General features: G+C 35.6%; 1 protein-coding gene across 1 annotated transcript in view; it reads right to left on the bottom strand.

Annotated features, from left to right (window-relative positions):
• Positions 1-13,813, bottom strand: part of VWA8 (von Willebrand factor A domain containing 8) — a 194,234-nt gene that overhangs the window by 112,335 nt on the left and 68,086 nt on the right. The window contains exons 15-20 of the mRNA XM_084284039.1: positions 10,418-10,586; positions 9,993-10,070; positions 6,537-6,652; positions 5,636-5,742; positions 3,424-3,530; positions 330-401 (exon numbers count right to left, since the gene is read on the bottom strand). Coding sequence (XP_084140165.1) covers positions 330-401; positions 3,424-3,530; positions 5,636-5,742; positions 6,537-6,652; positions 9,993-10,070; positions 10,418-10,586 — 649 coding nt within the window. The remainder of the gene's footprint in view (positions 1-329; positions 402-3,423; positions 3,531-5,635; positions 5,743-6,536; positions 6,653-9,992; positions 10,071-10,417; positions 10,587-13,813) is intronic.

Raw genomic sequence — 13,813 nt, 5'->3', positions numbered from 1 at the left:
TAAAGAAGAGGTTTTGCTACTTATCTATGAAGAATAACCAAAGCAATTGACCAAGTATTTTATTGGTAATGATGTTATACACAGCCATTAATATTTTGTCTTCCTGCTCTGACAGCAATGTAAAAACACACAACAAAACACAAAAAATAACACTTAAGGCATTTACATTTTCCACCAATATGTGCTCATAAAACCAGTAAATGTTAATAGATAAAGAGTCAAAAATATGTAAATTACCTTAGTAGTACCAATGGATGCAATTTCAATGAAGCAAAACAGAGATTTTATTTCATTATTAAATAATGAGTTGTAAGAAATGTTTAACTCACCTGATTACCAACTAAAAGAAGATGTTCTCCCAGCAGAAAGTCTTTTAGCATATCTTCCATTACCAGCATGTGCTAAAGAAATAAAAACATGATTTTTACTCGTTTTTATACTCTCAAAAGTTTATATATTCCCTAATAATAATAGTAAACAAGAACTTTCAAGACTTGGGGCCTTTTTTTTTTCTTTTCTTTTCTTTTTTTTTTTTTTTTTAAGTTATACCAACCACTACTTACTACACAGCCAGTGTCTCTCAGCCAATAATAGCAGAAGCAATCTATCCGGTGACTAAAACAATGAAACAAAAACACAAACTCCACTTCTGCATTTCCTTTACTCTGATCGATTCTGGGTGTTTGATTTTCCAAACTGTGTCATTCTCTGTAATCATTCCTAATAATTTTCTTTTTAGCCTAGGTGAACGTTTGTCATCCAGAGCATAAGAACTTTCAGTTAAACACATATGACAATTTTCCAGTAACTCTACAGGCAGGAAGCAAAATATCCTGGTAAAACTGTAAAGAAACCAAACAGGGAATTAAAAGGGAGATGACATGAATATGTACATTATATACTTTTTTTTTTTTTTGTAAGTTAAACACCAAGTCTAGCTTAATAACAAACACACTTTCCTATTATAATTAAGCTTTAGTTTCAAGAAAAATAAGGACAGAAAAACACAAGCTCAAGTCTAAAGGTGTTTATTACGTCTCTTATAAATTCTAAATTAGGCTGCCTAACTGAAGTCAAAATACAACATCTATTTTACACATATCCAGCATTATAAAATGTAACACACATTATACAAAATTCAACCTTACCATGCTCCTCACAAATAATTTGTTAAAAAGGATCAAAAGGATTTAAGGATAATGTGGCAATGCAGACTACTTTACTAGCAATAGTCTTGTATATTTCTCTACTGTACCTAGTGAAAATAGGTCATCTGTAAGTAGGTCAGACAAGCTACTTAGAGAAATAAATGCTTGCCTTTAGATAAACATATAGATAAACATAGTTTTTCCACATTATCATTCCATCTCTAGCACTTAATTTTGAAAAAAAGAAACCCACAAAAAAACCAGTATGTCACATGCAATCTCTGAGCATATAGAAATACTCAGTTTGCAACTGTGTGAAAGATATTACAGGTTTCCAAATCTCTCCAGAACGGAGGGCGGGGGTGGGGGGAAGAAACTCGTGTAAACATAGCTTAATACCACAAAATCCTACCCAGGCATGTCAAAAGACTACTGAACACTCAACATACAATTAATTCAAGAAGACCTCAAGGCAAACTACTGTATTTTCTGAAAGCACACACACTAGCAATTTATCACTGATGAGAGTAACTTTGACCAGATAGAGCACAAATTCCAGCGAGTCAGTTTTACCACACTTACTGATTACATTTTTTGATTCTACTGCTAAAGCATGAGAATTTCCTTCAGATGACTTCTGTTTTATGCTAAATTGGACTAATATGCGCACATTCTGGTTTCCTTGCAGAACAACTTTACTACAAGGTACTGCAGCAATGCTAAATTCCAGTGGAACATGTAATGCTTCAAGACCAAAACTATGCATTTCATTACATTGTACAGCACTGCAAAGGGCTGGGGATATAAATAAACCAACACAGAAGAAAATCAATGCAATTTTTAGATACACGAGAGGAAAAGTTGCATTGGACTTGTGAAACAAATTTGCTCTCCAGCAGGTTTTGGTAAACGATCACTGCCACACTTGAATGGCTGAACTACAGTGGGAACACGCAATACAGAATGTAAGAGTGAAATTCATTCTGAAAAGGGAACAGCTCTTCTGACAGGTATTTGGTGGTTGTTCCCTCTAGGATTCAGAATTCATTGCTACCAGGGGCAGATACAGAGCAGTTTGTTCTATGCAGCATTTTTAGCAAATGTTGCCTAAACAAAACTGATGCATAATATCAGCCACAGTTTTCTTCAGTGTGTTCAGTTATAATTACTGAAGCAATAAGCAAGAAGACTGAAGAAGCAATGCAGATATGAATCCTAGTAAGACTTAGGATTTCATTTCCAACACACTCAGATGAAGTACTTTACCGAAATGGCAACACAGAACAAAATCTCACATGAAATGTTACTGGGGAAGATGAAGAAGACTGTCATCTGTTCTCCTTGCGTGGCCTGTCACCTTCAGTAGGTGATAGCCATGTTGCAGAAAGGATAGCCTTTCTGGGAAGAAATTACAAGCAAGAAAAGAAGAAAAAAATAGAGCAGAAGAGAAAAGGAAATTCACAAAGTAGGGAGAATCACACTAGTCTCCTAAAAAGAAAAATACTTCACAAGCTATCAGTGAAATATCATAGTCACTCAAAGGGTAATTCTCTGGCTAAGGATAACCTTGTCTGACAATTGTGAGGTCCACAAGTTAGATGGAGAAGACAGCTGCAGTACATCTACCTCTATAAAAGGAACATGGGAGAGGGTGGAACTAAAACAAACAAAAAAAAGTCACCAAGCCCTTTCCTTTTATTGTGTTCACTAATTGCTCTTACTCTTTGCTACTGTGAACAAATTAACATTAATAACTCTAGCAACTAATTAATAACTCAAGTTATATAAAATAATTATTATCTAATAACTGACTAGTAACCCTAATTACTCTTCATCTTGCTTTTCAAGCATACAGCGTTAATTCTAATACAAGGCAGGTACTGCCGACCTGCAAAACTTCCTATTACAAGCTTGTAAAACACTCCATCAGGACTGAATCAATAACCCAGCCACAAGAGTCGATCAGGTCAGCAGCAGCAATAAAATCACTCAATAAAGCATCTTATCAAATCATTCTAAATAAAATTCAAGTTCACTCCAAGTTCTTTCGCATTTTATGAATGTTCAATGGGATTGCTATGACATCTTCAAAGGGACACAGTGAAGATGGATCTGCAATGAGCATCAAATCCCCTGGGAAAAATTTTTATCCTAAAGAAGCTGTTTCAGAATTATAACCTTCAAAATTAGTATATCATTTAATAAATGTGAATATGTGCATTAGTACATATTTAATAAACTTTCTGTACTTGAGAAGCCAGCAAATTCTACTTACTTGAGCATTTTCGTAAAACAATACATCAGGCACTTTCATTTTCTCACTTGGGTTATAAACTGGCATAGTCACAGATCCTATCTTCAGAATCCCATCGTTTATTTCACCTAGACATTTTTCAGGAAACAAACAAGCACATGCATTACTAATACCATCCTCTGAGCAGACATGCAATCAATCGCCAATGCTTACAAGTGAAAGTTTGCAAATTTTAACAAGGCTGTGGGTTGCTGTAAATGACTTCTATCTAAAGTGAATGCTTAATAGATTACCTGTTAACAAGACGTTGGATTATAACGAATTTGAATTCTCTTTATAATTGCAAAGAAGTCTACTACAATAAATGATGAACAGGTGATCTTAAATAAAAAATATCATAAAGTACACTAGGAGCTGTGACAGCTACCACGGTTTAACTTCATACTCTTGTTATTGGAATACCACTAACTTTGTCAGGCCACATTTCCTCAACCCACAAATTTTTCACTCTCTTCTATTCTCTTTCTATTTTCTCTGGTTGTCCCAGTAGACACAGGGTGTGGATGGGACTGAGGAGAGCTGGGGCCAACCCATCACAGCAGTACTAGAATGTTGATTTTTACATCCAGAATTACTTTTTTGACCAAATAGGTTAATTCTAGAAAGTGGACACATTTAACACCTGCTGAAAACTGAATAAATTTGCACTTGAAGGTATGACCTTCAACTCTTAGAGAAAAAGTAAAAAAAAAAACCCTAACAAATTCTTACACCAAGAAAACCATAAATTCCTTCCTTAGGAAAGCAGCAGCTAAGTTTATATAATAATAAAAAAGGATTATAACGTGTTCTCTTCTAAAACATGGGACAGAGAAACATGAAGAAATTTCAAGGGAGGGATCAGGATGGAAAAAAAAAGTTAAGCAGATAGCATAATACAATTGGCAATATTTCTAATTATTTCATAAATAATTTTTACATATATATATAAACACGTATAATGCAAATATATATAATGCATTATATACACTATAATGCAATATTACATATTATATATTCAGCTATAAGTGTGTGTACATACGCAGCCATTCATGCATTATCAATAACTCATGTATTCTATATATCATAGTATTATATATACCTATGCAGAGATAATATATGCATATAGACATGCATACATACACCTATGCAGCCATTCATGCATTATTATGCCTGTTTTTTTTTGTTTTTGTTGTTTTTTTTGTTTGTTTGTTTTTTATATATTTTTCACCTACATAAAAAAAAAATATAAAAATAGAGAGTCTATGTTAATTCGGACAAAAGACTTGTTTGCTACTGTAGAGATCTACCTGAAAACATAGAAGTCAAATGTATCACAAAACTGAGAATGTCCATACAGAGAAATGACAGCAAATATAATACTGATAGAGTACAGATCAAAGCTGTTGAAAGGAAAAGTTTAGTGAACAGAAAACGGCAGATCATTCAATGTGTGCTACCTGATGGAAGTTATCAAAACTTACATAATTAGCATGAAGACCAAAGGACAGGCAGGAATGAGAAAGAAGTAAGAAAAATGGCAGAAGCAGAAATACATGTGAAGTACTGAAGGCTCTTTCAAAAGAATACAGGTTGCAGGAGGTAAAGAAACAAAGCCATGCTGGATAAAGATGATATGTGACAGCAACTTAAAGAAAAATTAAAAAAAGAAGAAAAACTAATAAAGAATTATGTACCAGAATGAAAACAAAATACAACCCAAGACTCCTACAAGAGTCTTGATGAGGAAGAGGTTGATTTTACCAGTGAAGATAAAAAAAAGCAATGGTAAAGAACATAACATAGAAAGATTAAGATCAAAACAAAGCTGTAACTATGAACCATGCAAAACAGTAGTACAAGTGACAATAATAATAAAACAGATAAATAAATAAAAAACCATCAAATCAACGACTGAAGTCCAAGAGCTGGTCAAGTGCCTGAAGTCATCAATCTGTTAGACTGGGGAACCCTTAAACATGTCAAGGGCACTAAATTTCATGGGCAGGGAATGCAGCAGACAGTACATAAGTATCAGCATACTAAGGAGTTATTACTTCCCTATAGAACAAAGCCAAATGGGTGTAACTGAAGCAAACTACGTTTTATTTTGAGCTCATTTAGTATACATTTATATGCTGAACTATCTGAGTAACATTCATGAAGAACAGGACAAAAGATGGCACAAACTTACAAGTGTAATCCTTCTCCTCTAGTTTCTTTGTGCTATCTGGACTTGACTCAATACCGGAATCCAGTAGATTTTTGTGTAAAGCTGATCTGGCAAGGTTTGGTAAAAACCTAAATGAAGAAATAAAAGAGGTAAATCATCTTTTAAGGAAGATTTCTTACAAGTTTTCAGTATTTTCTGTAATGTAAAACCAGTATGAAGCTTTACTTAGATCTCCAAACCCTTAACGTCTATGTCTATGCCCTCGTATAAGTTGCATGCTCATTATAAAAAGCTTCAGTATTATGGAATATTGCAAGAAAAGCTGCAACGTAGGATGAATTAGGACTGGAATTATGTAATATCCTCATTCCACTACCAGTAAGAGCTACTATAGAAACGATGTTGATTTGGAAACAACTCTACTCTTGACTTATTTCCCATGAACCCAGAGCTATAAAGTGAAATAAAGAGCTCTGTGGCATACAGTCTGAGGCTCAATCAGTTTTCCAAACCTTTTGTTAATTAAAATTTGCCTTCCTTAATAGAAAAGAACAGAAAGCAAAACCAAAAAAAACCACTATATTCATAATTTCATATACAGTTTATAGAACTGAAACCAAACCTCCATCAAGCATCCAGCCATACTAGACATAAAATAACTCAAAGCAGAGTGTTTTGAGACAGCGAAATAATGTTGATAACGGTGACCTAACTTGTATGATTTCACTAAACATCATCATAAAGATGAGAAAACAGTACAAAACCATTTCAACTTAGCTTTTAAGTTTGAGAATACCACAGAAATAGTTTTGAAGAAATGACAAAATTTAAGAAGCTAAAGAGCAATTGCATTAAAAAGTATCTTGTATGTTAGCAATAGACCAAGGAACTCTGGAACTTCCACCCATACTGGCACTTCTACCTGGAAAGGCAGGCTTTATTAACAGCATAGTAAAGGCTTTCATCTGGATGTTGTGACAGTCGCCGACAAATTCGCAACAGTTGTCGAGTGGATAAAGATGAAGCCAGGGACTGTGCCTGTCAAAAAATACAAGGTGATTTAATTACTTCATATCTGGGAATTGATCTCAGGGATTTAAACTGAATGAGTCAGGAAAAAATGTAATCCAAAAGTAATTATTTCAAGTTTTCTCCTAATTCATAAGTGCTTTCTGCCTCCTATAGTAGTGTGCGCTTTTTAATCCACACGTTTGTAATTCTGTATTTGTTGCAGCACTTCAGTGTCACGGAAATCATGATGTTATCTACAGATTTGCTTTATGATTTCACTTGATAAGCAACAGGGAAAAAATGTGCTGATAACTTAATTTTCTGTGCTATATAATACCTAAAAGTAAACAGTATTGATAATAAAAAGGAGATGAGCCATGGTAGAAGGACCAATGTCTTAAAATCTATAATCTGCTCTTCACAAGCTAAATATGAGCTCTGCAAGTAATGCTCTGGCAAAACAGTCTGGCAGGATTCGTGGATGTATAAACAAGACAACACTGGACAGAAGTAAGGAGATTGTATCACCTCTGCACACGCCTTTTGGGTGGGCCACTACTGGAACACTGTGTCCTTTTCTGTTGTCCATGTGTTAAAGTAAATGCTAGAAATTGGACATGATTCAGTAAGGAGTTACAGAAGTGATTCAGGGCCTGGGAAGGCAGACCTAAAGCAACTACAGCAGAATGTAAAAACAAACAAACAAAGCCCCCCAAACAAGTGGCCATTTATTTAGAGATATAACGACCGAGAAAGAAATCCTTCTATTCTCTGCATATACCGGATGAAGGTATCTAATACAAACAGGTTCCTTATTTTAGCAGGAAGCACGCAACAATGAGTGTGATCTGATAAGTCACGCCATGCTTTGCCTGGGTTAACCGAAATATTTTAATTAGGTAATTTCTGAATGTTTTGCTTTGGGGCATATAAATGATTTCTAACTGCATTACGATTTCTTAATATATTGTTTTAATTGGAAAAAAATCCTCAAATTTGCAATCAAGGAAAAAAATAGAAAAGGCAACACTTTATTAATTTCAGAGTCTTTTTCTCCCTTAATCATTTTTAAGTATGAGAAATGTGTTATCACCAACTCTTGCCTCTGGAAAACTGCAGTTTTGACGAACAGACGTTAATTTTTTTGGAAAGGATAAAAGCAATCAGTTCCACGAGACTGTGCAAAACTCAAAAGCTAAGAAGGCAAAGGATAGTATGTTTTAGCTCAGCTCTGAGCAATAAGCTAGGATGGTTTAGATTGGGATAACTGCTTCAATTACTACTCTTGCTTTTCCTATTTTCATTGATCGAAGATTGTGAAGTATTTTCTGAAGCATCATCATTTACTACCAAGCATTAGTCATTGTGTTGTAAATGATGGCTTTTCAAGTGTTATCTCTATCTCAAGACCTGCACAGCCATGGATGAAGCATGGGCAAGTGAGAGGGGTGAGTGCTGCATCCCTGTCGTCCCTGCTCACCAGTCAGGACTCTCACTGTTTTGGGAGATTATATTTTTTGTAAAGAATCTTAAACACTTGAAATATTCTCAGACTAATTATGTTTTTGTAAGGTAAGCAATCCTCCCAAGACTCAACCTACAGGATTGCATTGGTGGAAATTGACAGCTGAGCAGAGTAACTGAGGTAGCATGCTTCATCCATTGCACCAAGTGGGAGGAATAAGGAAGACACTCTTGCCTCTTGTCTCACACCATGCCACTCCAATCTCTAAGGAACACGGGCATTTTAAAGTCAAAATTACATATAGCACCAGATCCTCCACTGGAATAAACAGAGGACAAGCCCACAGAGGAGGAACTATGTCACATCATCTGAATATTGCAACTGGGAGTTGAAGTTTTGGAATAAAATGTCCTCTTTCTTCCTTACCTGCTCTTGATTTTTATATGGAATAGCTGTAAACTCAAAATTAGGTTATAGTCCTTGTGACAGTCTTTGTAATATATATCTATCAGGCATCTAATTCAACAGGATCTTGATTGTGGTCTCTAGGTTCTATTGTATATCAAACAAACAATTACAATGACGCAAAATACACCCACAGGCTGAATATGTTACAGGTATTCTTCTATTGTTAACAAAATCACTTGAAACAATGGCTAATATTTCAGGATAATCTCTGGCAGAGGATTACTTACTTAGGCAACTCTAAAAATAGCCTGACATACCTTAGGCACATATTTCAGCTCTCCACACAGGCATGCTATTCTTGACATGTCTCATGTCACTGCTCATCTACAAGAATCCTTCCTCGGTCCGTACCATGACTCACTTCTTATCCAACATCATATACTTCATTTAGATACTTTACAATGCTACAGACATCCACATGTTTGGAAAGCACTTTTATAATGCTCTATTCAAGCATGTTACGTCTCCAAATATACCAAAAAATACATTTTTTCAGTCTACATTTGTCAAATATCAGGTGTAGAAAGTTAAATAGATGTTAATAACAACATTGTCCCATAGGTGTATTTAAAAGTCAGCCCTTTTATTTATTTTTTTTAAGCTCAGAACAGCACAACAGCCTTTCAATATCCCTCAACTACCTGAATAGTAATACTATGAAAACTATTACCATGTTAAATCATGAAACCTAAGCAGAACAGATTACAATTTGCATATCAGTTAAACCACTGGATTCCACTAAAAATGTTTTACATTTTAGTTACATTGAAAGCATCCAGTTGCCATAGCAATGATTTCTTCTACTTTTCACCAAGATTTGACTATCTTTTTAGAGAATTTTGTGGTTACTGTGTCAGCAGAATTTATTTTTCTTGATAAGACTGCTTTAACAGAATAACCTGTAGCAGTAACACAGATAGGAATTCTGGAGATTTCCCTTTTACATTCCTAATCTTTGCTGTTGCCCACTGGCATTTCATAATGGCTGGATAGTTTCCATTGCCGAAAAAGCCACAATAATTTCAGCTACTAAAGTTCCAATGACTGAAGTGAAGTAATCAAAACATATTTGGACAAACATGATTATCTCCATACTTATTCAAAAGGTACCTCGAGCACCTCTCATTGTAAACCACGTATCTAAGCCCACTGATAGTATGTGTGTTTTTTCTTACTTCTCTAGGATTTGGGTGATTTCCTAAAAGCTTTATTTATGCAGATTCTAAAAGTGTACATAAAAATCAAAGAAGTTACAGTATATGGTTCAGTAACTGTCAGCAGTAACTTTCTGGGGCTGGTTTTCAATAAGGCAGCCTCTAAAATAACACTATAGCTATAAAGCTTTACCCAGTCTTTCTTCAAAACAAAGCAAACAGTCCCAGTAGGAGAAATCAAATCTGTGGGGAAAAGAAGAGGGGGTAGGGGAGTACTCACTGTGGCATCATTTGTCTCCCGAAGCTTGTGTGTTAATGACAACAACTGCTCCACAGCAGCACTGGGTACATTTGGAATCTGCTTGAAACAAAAACAGTATTAACCTTACTGCACGATGGGTTAAGTTCCACACACAGCTACACATATATGCAATGAGTATACACATTCTGCAGTTGGCTTATGTCACCAAAAAAAAGGAATACAATTTTGACAATGTTTTTCTATTACAGCATCATTTAATATCATTGTAAGAATGCTAATTTATTCCAATACCATTAAAAGATAAGCAGGCTTTGAAAATGAAGACTCATTTGTGCTACGCTGAAATAGTGAGTGAAATAGCATAGCAAAATACTTTTATATAGCAAATAACCATGTTCAGTAAACAATAATCAGCATGTGCCTAAAATACTGAACGTACTTACCATTTCTTTAATAACTTGAATTTCTTCATTCTTGCTTAAAGATCGAACATTATGAAAAAGAAACAGTGTCAGAAACTCTGGACCCAGCCATTGTTTGGTACTACTTCCGATGACAGGAGGTTCTGCTAGGACAACTATTCTGAAGGAGGGGTGTATTGGAAAGATAGACCTGCAAAACAAGTTTTATAAAATGCATTACTTGACCTAAGTATTGAATAACAAATTTAATATTTTTATTTTTACAATAGATGAAAAAGGAATTATATTAGTGTGCTGAGCCATATCACAATGTCTTTTCTCATAATTTGCAAATGCAACTTTATTAAAAATAAAAAAAGACAAAGACTGCATAACATGACTTGCAATTGCATAAATTGCTCATACTTCTCTACACTGAGAAGGGTACCCAAAGTCTCCACTTCTCATCTGCAAAATGACCTGCATGTCTCAAGATGGGCAAGCTGATGACCTGCATGTCTCGTGATGGGCAAGATACCAGCAACTAGGGTACGGTTTACTGGTTTCTATATCCCAGATGGACACATCTCATTAATTTGGTAAGATTTTTAGAAGTGCTTTACCTAAAGCAGTATGTCTAACAGGCAAATCAGGGAGAGAACATCATCTACTGAAGCTGCAGTAATGACAATTTCTTTTACTCGATTAGACTGACAGAAAGGATGAAACTGTGAAGATTGGCCTTGATATCACAAAGAGATGGATTTAGTAACACTTTAGGAACTTACTGACATTCTCTGCAGCCCCTGGAAAATCACCTAGTCGCTTGGGGTGTGATTAATGCACCCAACTTCATAATATCTCAGAAATTTATACTTCAAAGGCCAGGCCAGTCACCTCACCTTTGACTCATTTTCAAGTTAGCACAGGGAAACAGGTCCCTCAAAGACCTGCTTAAGATCTAAAGAATTTAAGAAACACCTTACTGGGTCCTTCAGTCTATCCATCTAGCTAAATGTTCTGTCTCTGATGGTGGCAGCTGGAGATGCTCCTTGGGGAAGCCTTTCTCAAGGCTTATGTGATAAACTACTATCAGCATTTAATTCCCCTCGCACTCTCCCAGCACCCACAATCATGCATTCAAGGATATTAGGGATTGATCTTTATTTGTTTTAATGCCCTTTTATCCTTAGATTTGTCTAATCCCTTTCTGAACTTCATCATCCTCTCTGTCTCCACAGCTTCCTGTAGCAATGCATCCACTCTTCACTGTGTAAATTTCACACTGTAGGATTTGGTGAGTAACCGTCTCTTAAATGCCTGCCTATTTCATTCCACAGAAGATAACGGGAGCTTACTGCAACCAACACAAGCTTAAATATACCACTGCTGGATGCATGTGTTAGGGCAGCAGAAGACTGCTGCACCTGTTTTGGGTGTTCTTCACATCTTTTGCCTGTCTTATCTATGTAATATTATCATATCTTTGGATTAGGAATTCATTTCTACTCATTCGTCAGCACAACTTCATGATCTGTAGGAGTAGACAGTAACAAGTCAGATATGAAAGACAGTCAAATTATGCAAGAAGGGCCTTGTTTACAACAATTAATTTTTCAGTACACTTATTAAAATAGCAGGTGCTAATTTGGAAAAAGAAAAGCAAGTGAAATTGAATTAGCTTATATTGTTAGATATGCCTGTTATCATGAGCCATTCCCCATATAAATTACAACATTTGAAATCAGAACTATTGGAGGCAAGTATTCCTCCTGGTTAAACTGAGGGGGAAAATGAGGGTGTATGAGCAATAAAATCCTAAGACACAATATGACCATTAAATATAAATTATCAAGTCTACTGCGTAGTAGGCTCATCTGTTAGTCACAACAATGAAATACAACAGAGTCATTACAGCAAACAGACTCTTGTATCAAAGCAAACACAGGGGGGTGGCATGAGTTATTCTCAGTTGAAAGTCATAAGCCTAGAAGCTATTCCCTGACTGATAAAAATAGAAATAGATGTCTGAAAACATCACATGAAAGAGGAACCAATAGGAATGTCACCGTCACTAAGCATAAAAGAAGGTCAGGGAACATTGGCCAACTTCATTATAGAAGAAAATGATCCCTAGATAGGATAGATACATACATTTCCAGGCTCACCTTTCCCCCCATTACCAAGAAGAAAAACAACCCTCCTATAATTACCTAAATTCCCAGGACCAATTCTGGTCCTTCTGCAATACCATAAGAGCAAAAAAGCCATCAGCTTTCCATCGTAAAGGAAACACATCTCTCTCGTATCACATCCACATTAACACCTAATTCAGAGAGTATGGTGGGGACAGTCAGGGAGAGAATGCAGAGAAGCTGGAGGAAAGGAGATAAAGTAAAGGCAAGCTAATTTGGTGGTATCAGTTAAAGCTACTGAAGTATACTCTAGGTTTTGACAGATCACAACACCCCCGCTGTTGTTTTCCAGTTTGTAAACATGGATAAAACTACCTGGATACTTCAAAAGCTATTGTTTGGACTGATGTTTGAAATGTTGAAAAATGTCAAGGTAAGTGTATTATTAAAAAAAAAAAGTCATAAATGACCTGATCCTGCAATGCTATGAACGCTCCATCCGTCCATGATAGCAACTGAGGAGCTTCAAAGTTGCTCCACAGTATTACAGATCAAGTCCCTAAAGGAATAGAATATGAAGCTACTATATGGAGCTTTATTTCATAAAACAAAGATCTTTGACATCTTGTATTCTTTGCAGATGAAGGCCAAATAAACGCATCTTACTAAAAACTTTTTTTAAAAAACAAAAACAAAACCACCTTTTTCTAAAACACTTAAAATTATTGAAACTCTAACACAGTAGGAAAACCTGGTGTTAGTGGATTAGTGCAGAGAGCCTCCATTCGTTTCTCTTTCTATTACATGTTTACTGATAACAGAGATAGCAGAGTGCTCTCTTGTACTAATATCCGTGTCCTTTTGACATCAGTGTTTAATTCCAACCAAGGATTACCACCACTGCTCGAGAGGAAGATCAGAACGCAGACTGCTCAGAATGGTTTTAGGGAAAGATTTTCTTGTTATTGACACATGGTTCAAAGCAAGTGAAGTTCCCGAAAGAACCAAAACGATGCAGAATGGCATTCCTCATGCCACCTTGCAAAACCAAACTGGGTTTAGTTGTCTATTGCTGTAGCATGGTTTTATAAATCTCACAGTCTTTCAAAATAAAAGCAATATTATGAGTTAGGAGTTGTAGTAATGCTAGGATCACAAATGACCTATCATTTTTTCCTTGCTATTTTTCTTCAATTTTACAATATTCTAAAATTAACAGATTACTTTATCTGGAAAGCCACTAAGCTGAAAGAAAGGGAAAGGGAAAGGGAAAGGGAAAGGGAAAAAGCATAGCAAAAGAACA

Source organism: Netta rufina, assembly GCF_964035555.1.
Source record: "Netta rufina genome assembly, chromosome: 1".
Taxonomy (NCBI): domain Eukaryota; kingdom Metazoa; phylum Chordata; class Aves; order Anseriformes; family Anatidae; genus Netta; species Netta rufina.
The sequence above is the reverse complement of the archived record's forward strand: the minus strand, read 5'-3'. Positions and strand labels throughout refer to the sequence as shown.